Source organism: Marmota marmota, unplaced genomic scaffold, assembly GCF_001458135.2.
Source record: "Marmota marmota marmota unplaced genomic scaffold, marMar, whole genome shotgun sequence".
NCBI classification, from domain to species: domain Eukaryota; kingdom Metazoa; phylum Chordata; class Mammalia; order Rodentia; family Sciuridae; genus Marmota; species Marmota marmota.
The window spans coordinates 13,384,947-13,395,444 of NW_026000272.1; the positions used below are offsets into that span (position 1 = coordinate 13,384,947).

At 38.8% G+C, this 10,498-nt stretch overlaps 1 protein-coding gene and 1 non-coding gene across 4 annotated transcripts; both read left to right on the forward strand.

Moving 5' to 3' along the window:
• The first annotated feature begins 471 nt into the window (after positions 1-471).
• Positions 472-9,836, forward strand: Rbmx (RNA binding motif protein X-linked). Of its 3 annotated transcripts, XR_007344957.1 has the most exons (10): positions 472-656; positions 1,793-1,919; positions 2,112-2,218; positions 3,331-3,502; positions 4,019-4,171; positions 4,443-4,557; positions 4,646-4,771; positions 4,860-4,942; positions 7,697-7,782; positions 8,486-9,836. XR_007344957.1 is itself a non-coding variant. In XM_015498030.2 (9 exons), the coding sequence occupies exons 2-9, from the start codon at positions 1,811-1,813 to the stop codon at positions 5,881-5,883; spliced, it is 1,176 nt and encodes a 391-aa protein (XP_015353516.1). In that variant the 5' UTR covers positions 472-656; positions 1,790-1,810; the 3' UTR covers positions 5,884-6,601. The 3 variants fall into 3 exon arrangements, 2 of the variants coding, with proteins under 2 accessions (XP_015353516.1, XP_048652997.1); XM_015498030.2 differs by lacking the exons at positions 7,697-7,782; positions 8,486-9,836 and adding an exon at positions 5,573-6,601 and having other exon boundaries at positions 1,790-1,919; XM_048797040.1 differs by lacking the exons at positions 7,697-7,782; positions 8,486-9,836 and adding an exon at positions 5,573-6,601.
• Positions 1,967-2,039, forward strand: LOC125614362. The gene has a single exon (XR_007344972.1). It is a non-coding gene; the product is annotated as a small nucleolar RNA SNORD61 (small nucleolar RNA).
• Positions 9,837-10,498: the final 662 nt, after the last annotated feature.

The following is a 10,498-nucleotide window of genomic DNA, read 5'->3' on the forward strand; positions in this document are numbered from 1 at the left end:
GGTTTTTTATTCTCAATTGACATTCATTTATAAGAATTTCTCCCATTCACGAAAGATTCTTGTTCAGGATAATTTTGGCAAATATATTGTATTACCTAAACTTCTTTGTTTCCCATTTCTGCAAATTGCCATAAGAGTATCTGCCTTTATCGTCTTGTTTTTAGAATTAAAAAGAGTTAACGCAAAAGTATAAGTGAAAGTTTTTAACCGTGTCCGGTCCACTAGAATGCTCAACAAAATTTACCTTTTTATTAAATGAAGTCTGTGCACCATTTTAGCAGAAAGCAAAAACGCGCCTTTGAGAATGGGTGGGGGTAGGGAAAACGGTTAGAATCGGGCGCCGGCCAGAAGACCTAGGGCCTGGGGAAAGGGGAGGAGCGAAGAGTGAATGACATGGAATACAGCCAATGAAGACACTGAGAACTACTCCCCCTCCCTTCGCGCTTCAAATTCTAAGCTTCGTTTCCATCCGGGTTCTTCAGCCTCGTTCCCGGGTAGTATAAAGTTTGCTGTCTCCTTTGTTCGCCCTCGTTGCGCAGTAGTCCTAGCGGCTTCTCTGTTCTGTTCCTGGGTTCAGCAGCTGTCACTCGTGTTGAGCTGCTTGAAAGGCCCACTCGGCGAGCTCGTAGGAGCTTGAGACCGTCGCCACCCCTCCGGTATGTGTCTCCTTTCCTTGGTTCGTTGTTTCGTACGTTCTTGCCTTGTTAGAACTTGGGATTATCTCCCTGGAGATGAGGGTGGCGGGCGCCATTTTAAGACACCCAAAGGTGCCGACCTATTTAAATAAAGCAGGGGGGGGGTCGGTCAAAGGAAAACACATTAGGGGGTTCGTTTCCTTGTATGTCTCTCTTGAAAGTTTGGCCGTTGCCTGCTGGGGCGGGGGCGGAGGCGGAGGTCGGCGTTTTGTAGCTTGAGCGGGACGCGGAGCCACCGCGCCACCGCGGTACCTGCATTGGGATGGCGCTGACGCTAACGATGGCATGTGGACTTCCATGCGGCCTCCTTGTTAATTGGGAGCCCTGGAGAGGAAGCCCTTGGAATTTTCCCAGCCAGTATTGATGGTAAAAGTTAGTTTCCTGACCAGTGTCAGTTGCTCTGGGCTGAATCCAAGTGTCGCCATTTTGTCGTTTCCACGCGGTTTTTAATGACTAGTCTTAATTGGGTTCCGTCGCAATTGTAGCGTGTTGAGTGTTACAGTGTGCGCTTCTGTGTGCTGTTATTTAATATGAAATGATGTTGACACTTTGCCTTTTTTTCCCCCCTTAGGCAGTAACCTTTTTGGCGGGTGGGGGCTGGTGGAGATGAGGCGGAACTTGGCGCAAACTTAAAAGATATCTGCTTAGATTTAGTAACAGACTAATGAGAGAACGGGTAGCCCTTGAATGAGGGTTTGGTGTTGAAGTCTTGCCGTCTGGTTAGTGACCTTGAACTAGCCATTAGTCTTAAAATCCATCACTGGGAGAGGGGTGTGATTGAATCTGTAAAAGGCATCAGACCTAGGATTAAAACTAAAATTGGCTTTTTCAAATGTTAAGTACCTGTTAACTCGTTAAGAACAGCCAAGGAAGATTAGGGTGAAAGTGAACTTTGTGTCGGCCCTTTCAACTACTTTAATGTAGAATTGCACTATTACCACTTAGTTTAAATTGGCTTCCTACTGTGTTGGAAGCTTATCGTTGTCTTTAGTTATTAAAGAATAAAGGTTTTAGTAAAACAATCCAAACCACATTTAAAGGTGTCCCATAAACTTGGGGAACTTCTTCTGGGAGGTAATACTATTCTTTTTCAGCAGACTCACCAGGGGGGAAAAATGGTTGAAGCAGATCGTCCAGGAAAGCTCTTCATTGGTGGGCTTAATACGGAAACAAATGAGAAAGCCCTTGAAGCAGTATTTGGCAAATATGGACGAATAGTGGAAGGTGAGTTATATGAATGTACATGCTGGGATATTATAATTAAAAGATAAGCTGTGATGAATTTGATTACATTGATCATCTGACATGATGTTGTATTTTTGTCCTCTAAGAAGTTCTGAGCTTTCTCCTCAAGTAGATAGATAGTTTTATTGTTTGATTCGAATTAGTGACACTTTTTCTTAAACTTTGTTAAAGTGCTCTTGATGAAAGATCGTGAAACCAACAAATCAAGAGGATTTGCCTTTGTCACCTTTGAAAGTCCAGCAGATGCTAAGGATGCAGCCAGAGACATGAATGGAAAGGTGAGATTGCACAATGAATACCATGTATCCTAGTGCATAATATAGCATGTGCAATCCCAACTCTGGTTCATGGAAGCTCTTGAATTATTTTGGTTTTGAATATATACCTCTCCAAGATCTTCTCACCATAGCCAATTTGTAGTACTCTTTTGAAGTATATCATGAGGTGTTTTTTTTTTGTGGTGCTAGGCATGCCAAACAAGTGCTCTACCACTGAGCGACATGCTCAACTGAAGCATATTATGAAATTCCAGGGTCAAATGTTGTAGACAAAGTTATAGATTGTACCCTTTCTTCCCCCTTGGATTGGACTTATGCATGCTAGTCAAGTGCTCCACCTTGAGTTACATCCCCAACCATAGATTGTGCTCTTAAGTGTTTCTCAGTTCAGAGTAGCATGTAATGTTACAGATAAGCATTGTATTTTATCTTGGGATCCCTAAACCATAGCTTGATGGCTTGGCCTTTAGCATTGTTTATTACTTTTGCTTTTTTTTTTTTTTTTTAGGTGGGGGGTACTGGGGATTGAACCCAGGGGTGCTTTACCACTGAGCCATATCCCCAGTTCTTTGTATATTTTATTTTGAGACAGGGTCTCACTGAGTTGCTTAGGGCCTCCGTAAATTGCTGAGGCTGGCTTTGAACTCAATCCTCTTGCCTCAGCCTCCTGAGCTGCTAGGATTACAGACATGTGACACGATTCCTGGTTCCTTTTTATTTTTTGATACAAGGTCTCACCAAGTTGCTGAGGCTGGCCTCTGCTTGCTATCCTGCTTCAGCTTCCTGAGTTAACCTGGAGTTGCTGGGATTATAGGCATGTGCCATTGTACCTAATCTGGTTATTAGTTTTGAAAATGAGCTGATATACCTACCTAGCATTGCTTTAAATTTTACCAAGTGCACTGAGTTTACTTTATGCTTTGTATTCTCAGTGACTGGGTAGACATTTTAAGTAAGTGGAAAAGTCATTCTTAGAATTACTACTTCTAGGATTTTACTTAGACTAATTGATGAACAAAATTAACTGTATTTTGGTGTCAATAGTATATAGTGGACCTGTAAGTTCTTTTAAAATTATGATACAATTTAACCATTTTGATTTTTGTTTAAAGTCCTTAGATGGAAAAGCCATCAAGGTGGAACAAGCTACCAAACCATCATTTGAAAGTGGTAGACGTGGCCCACCTCCACCTCCAAGAAGCAGAGGCCCTCCCAGAGGTCTTAGAGGAGGAAGAGGAGGAAGTGGAGGAACTAGGGGACCTCCCTCTCGTGGAGGGCACATGGGTAATAATTTAGGTGGATCTTTGGCTTGGTGTATAAGAACTGCAAATCCACGACAGTGTATACTTTAAGCCCTCGTTGAAAGGCTCTCGCCTTTGAAATTAAGAAAGAATATATGCTTACCTCTTGAAGTGATAATGACTCGAGGAAAACATGGAAGGTGTTCTAAGTTAAATGAATGTTGATTTAAATGATAGATCACATTATTTCTTACCTTATTACTTAATGTGTAAGAAAAGTACTTAGAAAATCTTTTTCAAGATTCAGTTTGATACATTGAGCATATGAAAGCAAAACAATGTGTGTTCTTTGAAATAACTTTAGAGACTACCCTTCATTTTCCTTATTTTCCCAGTCTACATGACTTCATGCTTGATATTGTGCAATTGAAAATATAAGTTAGACCCCTCAAAGAGAAAAGATAAAGAGAAGGTAGTATCATCAAATCATAGAATTCTTTGTTTTGTTTTGTTTTTTAAATTCTTGTGTTAACATATTTTTTTCTCCTTTCTAATGTAGATGATGGTGGTTATTCCATGCATTTTAACATGAGTTCTTCCAGGGGACCTCTTCCAGTAAAAAGAGGACCACCACCAAGAAGTGGGGGTCCTCCTCCTAAAAGATCAGCTCCTTCAGGACCAGTTCGCAGCAGCAGTGGAATGGGAGGAAGAGGTAAATGTTGCATGCATGACAATCTGTGCTATCACCATAGCACTAAGAATTAAGAAGTAACTCTTAAAAATGACCCTTAAGACTTGTTCAGGAATTCCAGGTGATCTAGTAACATGAAGCTAATGAGTACTCAAAAGATGTGAATAACATTTCTTGATCTGTGTACGTATTATGTTTAAGTCACTACTTTTCATTGTCTGAATATAATAAGTTCACATTTTATTTAACTTTCACCAGGCTACATTTTAAAAAATTATTATTTTTCCTTAAGCTCCTGTATCACGTGGAAGAGATAGTTATGGAGGCCCACCTCGAAGGGAACCCCTGCCCTCTCGTAGAGATGTTTATTTGTCCCCAAGAGATGATGGATATTCTACTAAAGACAGGTAACACAAAAAAATGCAGTTTTTTCATTAATTAAGGTTAAAGGAGAGCTCATCAAAAGCATAGACCAAATTACTTTTGTTTCTATAGCTATTCAAGCAGAGATTACCCAAGTTCTCGTGACACAAGAGATTATGCACCACCTCCAAGAGATTATACTTACCGTGATTATGGTCATTCCAGTTCACGTGATGACTATCCATCAAGAGGCTATAGGTAAGTGAGTGCTTCCGTGGCTCAAGTATAATATTTTATTGTAAAAGTTGGTGCTCTGGGACTTAAAGGTTTTTCTCTTTTAATTTAGTGATAGAGATGGATATGGTCGTGATCGTGATTATTCAGATCATCCAAGTGGAGGTTCCTACAGAGATTCATATGAGAGTTATGGTAAGATACTGTTAAGAGTCTTGAGTTTCAGCAGCTTGAGTTTTTAGGTTCATGAGCCAGTTTAATAGGCTGCGTGGTGCTTGCTTTTAAAGGGACGTTTGCTTGCTTTTTTTAAAAGGGTTAACTATCAGCTGGGCTTTTCCTAGTTTTGTGAGGGGCTTTTGTTCTTTCCTAAGTTTTTTTTTTCTTTTGAGGCTGTTCGCTTGCTTTGGAGGGGATTTTGCTTGCTTAAATTGGCAGCCTTATGTGTTTTCCCCCAACAGTGAAAATACAATTTAAAAATTTTATTAACAAGATCAAATGTTTACCATTGCAATATGAAGGAAACTCTACAGTTCAAAATTGCAACTTATCACTGGAAAGTGGCTGAGTGTCTACTATAAAATAACAAGCTGGAATATCCTCTTGAAATACACACCGTCTTCAGTCTTTTCAAACAAACATTAAAATCAATCCATTTCCGTATCTCAGCAGATGAGCAAATCCTTGTTATGGCCAGCAATGGTAGAGTTTAAAACCTCCCAGTTGAGAAAGTAAACTTTTAATACAAGAATTCTGTAAATTCAGATTTAAATGTTGTATATATACAATTTATAGTGTTGCCATATTACCTGACCATTGACCCTGCAGGTAACTCACGTAGTGCTCCACCTACACGAGGGCCCCCGCCATCTTATGGTGGAAGCAGTCGCTATGATGATTACAGCAGCTCACGTGACGGATATGGTGGAAGTCGAGACAGTTACTCAAGCAGCCGAAGTGATCTCTACTCAAGTGGTCGTGATCGGGTTGGCAGACAAGAACGAGGGCTTCCCCCTTCTATGGAAAGGGGGTACCCTCCTCCACGTGATTCCTACAGCAGTTCAAGCCGCGGAGCACCAAGAGGTGGTGGCCGTGGAGGAAGCCGATCTGATAGAGGGGGAGGCAGAAGCAGATACTAGAAACAAACAAAACTTTGGACCAAAATTCCCCGTTCAAAGAAACAAACAAAAAGTGGAAACCATTCTGTCATAACTACCCAAGGACTACTAAAAGGAAAAATTGTGTTACCTTTTTTAAATTTCCTGTTAAGTTCCCCTTCATAATTTTTTATGTTCTTGTGAGGGAAAAAAAGTAAAACATGTTTAATTTCATTTGATTTTGAGTTGCTTTCAACAAGCAAATGTTAAGTGTGTAAGACTTGTTGTACTAGTGTTGTAATTTTCCAAGTTAAAGTGTCCCTGAAGGCCACTTCCTATCCAGTTTTACCCAGTAAATGAGGCAAGCAATTCTAAGATCTTCCACAAACATCTAGCCACCTAGATGTCCATTGATCTCCACTGAGAGATGAATCGTTCTGCCTATACAAAAAAGCTAGCTAATAGGGGGTGGTTGGGGTATGCTACTCTTAGGATTTCAGGGTGTCTTCCAACTGAAATCTCAATGTTCTCAGTATACAAAACCTGAGATCAGATATCTATGTAAGGAAAGTACTATTCACCCAGTAAATCCCCCTTCCCCCCAAAAAAAAACCAAATGGATAATGCTGGCCATATTTTGCCTTTCTGACATTTCCTTGGGAATCCGCAAGAACCTCCCTTTCCCCCTCCCCCAATAAGACCATTTAAGTGTGTGTTAAACAACTACAGAATACTAAATAAAAAGTTTGGCCAAAACCAACCATGAAGCTGCAAACGATGCTTGCTCTTACTGTTTCAAATTTTTGCAACTCTGTAGTGTCTCACTTTTAAAGGAACAGCTTGATTGCAAAGGAGAAAATAGATAAGCAGTGAAGTTATCTCCAACTTCCTAAAGGCTTATGACTTCTAAAAAGTGAATCTATCAGCATTCCACATCAGATTTAAAGCACCAAATGCCTGTGAAACAGCAAAGATGGTAAGCAAAGCAAACTAGTTTTTCCGTCTAAGTCGAAATTGAACACTTACCTTCCTCATAGTACAGTGAAACATACTGTACCTCATGGCAATGGAAATGTGCCTTCTAGATTAAAAAAAAACCTTTTGGAAAAGCAAATGTTCAATAGCATATTAGAAGTCCTCCAAATTCAACACTTGGATTTTTTTTTTTTAAAGCATGTGTGACATTTAAAGGCCTTAATACAGCTGTTTACCAGTACCAATCTGGGGCTTGGGAGGGGGTATTTTTTAAAGTATTTTTGATGAAGACCTTTAAACATGCTTCATATGTTTTTAACATTTTTTTTTTCAAATTAGTCTTAGTCAATATAAGAAATGGCTTAGGTTTGGGGTCCCCTCTCTTACCCCTGTAAGCCATTGCAAACTTGACCTTTAGTTGGATGCCTGACTTGTTTTTAGTTCTATGAAACTACACTGTATGGAGAAAATCTATTGCAAGTGGTCTTTAAAAAGCAAAACCTGAGGCAGCATGACCCAGGTCCAGCCATGAAGTTGAAAAAGATGCTCTTGAATATAGTAAACTTGAAGACCTCCAACTAAAAATCCTTATACGCACTTATTCCTTCAAATAAATGTTTTGTCCGTTCAACTTATGGATTTAACGTGGCAGTGCACCATTGGAACAGAATGAGAATCCATAAGCCATGCAACTTAACCATTTAAGCCATTCCAGTCCATCCCAAGCCAGTGAATCTTCCACTACTTAAGAGAACTAGTAGAACATGAAATACATTAATCTGGAAGTCTGAACTTGCCTTTCTGGAAAGAGGGCAGTTATAGGCAAGTTTTAAAGTTTCTTAAGAGAGATAACTAGTTTTCATCTGTTTAATTTTTGCAGGTTGAGGACTTATGGTCATTGTGGTCATGGAGTGCTGATTTATTCACAATAGATAAAGCTGGCAGCAGGAGAAATCAAATGCTAAGGTAAGTTTTGAAAGCACTGGCCTTTCAAGGTTTAAATAGTATTTGTAGCTTTGCCACTGTCAAGCTGTGGTGTTGGCAAGTTTTTTTTTTTTTTTTCCTGATCCACACTTCATCTGCAAAAGGGGATAATATACAACTCTTGGAAATTAGGTTAGATTATTTAACGTGTGTTATCTGGCACATCCATTTTTTTTAAAGAGATTTTTAATATTTATTTTTAGTTTTTGGCGGACACAACATCTTTGTTTGTATGTGGTGCTGAGGATCGAACCCGGGCCGCACGCATGCCAGGCAAGCGCGCTACCGCTTGAGCCACATCCCCAGCCCTGGCACATCAATTTTGAATGTAGAGGGAGGTTATATAGGTATATTTCCAGTAATAATACTATTAGTCATGCAATATTCTTGGCTGTTTAAAACCAATTGCAAATATCTTTTCATATTGCAAGAATTCTCTTGACAGGATCTGTGTATACAGGTAATACTTTGGTATGTGAGCAGACTTTACATGAAGTTTGGGCTTCAGTGAATTTTCTCAGTGCTTGCTTATTTGTATAGCTATAATACAAATTGACTAAATGGAGAGTTATTGATATCAATTATAAGAAAAAGTATGTATTTAGGAATGGTGGGGGGTGTTGGGGTACTATGCAGTATAAAACAAATGCTTTACCTTATAACTTGATCCCATGCTTTTTTACAGAGTTGTTGAAGCAGAAGAATGCTGATTGTCGATCAGTCACAGCAGTCGCATAAGCAGTGCTCATCAGAATTGGTTTGGTGCAGGCAATAGGTTTTTGTCTTCAAGGGTTCTTGTGGATCTGAGGAAGGCATTAGTGTTGGTTAACACTCTTAACTAGGGAGTGGTAGTTACTTAAAATTGACCAAATGGAGAAAGGGAAATAAAGAAATTGGCAAGTGGAGGTACTCAGGAAGTTCTTGTGGCTATTTATGTAGAGTATAGCTTTGGCTTTCATTTTGTTCAGCTGAAGCAACTCTGCAATTTAGAATTAAGTATCACTGAATTTCAGAAAGTTGAGTTAGGGGCTGAGGATGTAGCTCAGTGGTAGAGCACCTGCCTAGCATGCCTGAAGGCCCTGGGTTCATCCCTAACACTGCAAAAAAAAAAAAAAAAAAAGTTGAATCATGATAGGCATTAAGTGGTAACTTGTAACTCTCTTTCAAGTAATATCTTGATTTTTTTTTTTTTTTCAGCAAATGAAACTTATTCTGGCATTAGCTTATCAGGAATGAGGGTTCAGTTTTACAGCAAAACTAAAGCAAGGAGTAACATGGGGAAAATGAAAGTAACAACTGGAAACATTGCTAGAATGGTGGAAAGCACACTTGAAACTGGAAACAAATTGGTCACTTGGTTATAGTATCATTTTATAAGCTTACTTTACCCACAGCTCCCATTCTTGGAAACAAATCATGGTAAAACCAGTTTATTGCTTTGGAGACTAGAGCCAATAGTTTAAGTATTAATGTTCTCAAAACAGTTGTTGCATTAGAGGAAGCAGCTCAACTTCTGAGAATTTTTGCATAGTATAATACTATCACATTTAACAACTGTGATTCAGGAAAATAAATTTTAACCCTCATTGGTCACATTCCTAAGTCATAGACCATGAGGATACTGACCAATTAAGTAGTTGCACTTGAATAGCTATCTTAGCTCAAGTCTTCCATAATCTAATTACTTGAGTTGGTGCTTCTGTGAGGACTTTTTTGGCTCTTGAGATTTTATTTAGATTTCTTGAAGACAGTGTAGAATAGACTAATTGTAGTATGAATACTAAATTCAGAGTAAGGAGTATGCTTAAATTACCAGATACTTTTTTAACAGATAACTTAAAGACCCAGAAGGCTTAGTTTTTCCATTAGTAAAAGAGTTGGTCTTGATTCATTTTACTTTATATTGGTTGTAAAAGAAACGGAATGATAAAATGTTTTCCTTGTTTGACTGGTAGTTGAATATAGAACTTAGGTATTATAGATCATTTTCACTTTTTGGAATGTTTTGTATTGAGACAATAAAACTTAAACGTGCATCTTTTTTGTGGCAATGGGTTCTTTTTTCCTTTTTTTTAAAACCTTTTTGAAATTAGAAATTATTTAGGCTTTGAAGTGTTTTTCTTTAAAAAGAAAAAGTCCCGCTTCACTCACATTAGTTTTGATATACTTCTGGCACTTGATATATTGAGTCACTGATTTGGCCAGCTTCTGCAACTAGGTAGCTGTCTTTATTGGGGAGTGAACTTAGATGTACATCAAGGTAATTAATACAATGAGGCAATTCAGATGATTTCATTTAATTTTCGCCCCCTAAATTTAGTGGGAGCAATCGTACCTAAGAATTGGAGACTAACATATTAATAATTATTTCTTTTACCTCTGATTTGCTTTTAAATATCAAGAGGAAAAGGTTGTAGCAATGAATCCAAAGCACTTTAGACCAAAGTCTATCTTAGTGATGCTGTTGACCCCATATGTGCTTTACCACTGAGCTGCATCTTTAGTTTTTGTTTTATTGTCTAGCCTGACCTTGAACCTGTGATCCTGCCTGGGCCTCCCAAGTCAGATTATCAATGTGCACCATCATACCCAGCTTATTAAATATACATTTGGCTAATGGATGTTGGCACCTAAATGGTGACATTTGTGTTATGAAGCTAAGTTGAATGACAGCCCCAAGTAAATTATCATGGGGTTT

Coding starts and splice junctions, on each gene's coding strand:
- Rbmx (XM_015498030.2), top strand. CDS start 1,811: ATGGTTGAAGCAGATCGTCCAGGAAAGCTCTTCATTGGTGGGCTTAAT. Junction 4,558..4,645: donor GGATATTCTACTAAAGACAG/GTAACACAAAAA, acceptor TTGTTTCTATAG/CTATTCAAGCAGAGATTACC. Junction 4,943..5,572: donor AGATTCATATGAGAGTTATG/GTAAGATACTGT, acceptor TTGACCCTGCAG/GTAACTCACGTAGTGCTCCA.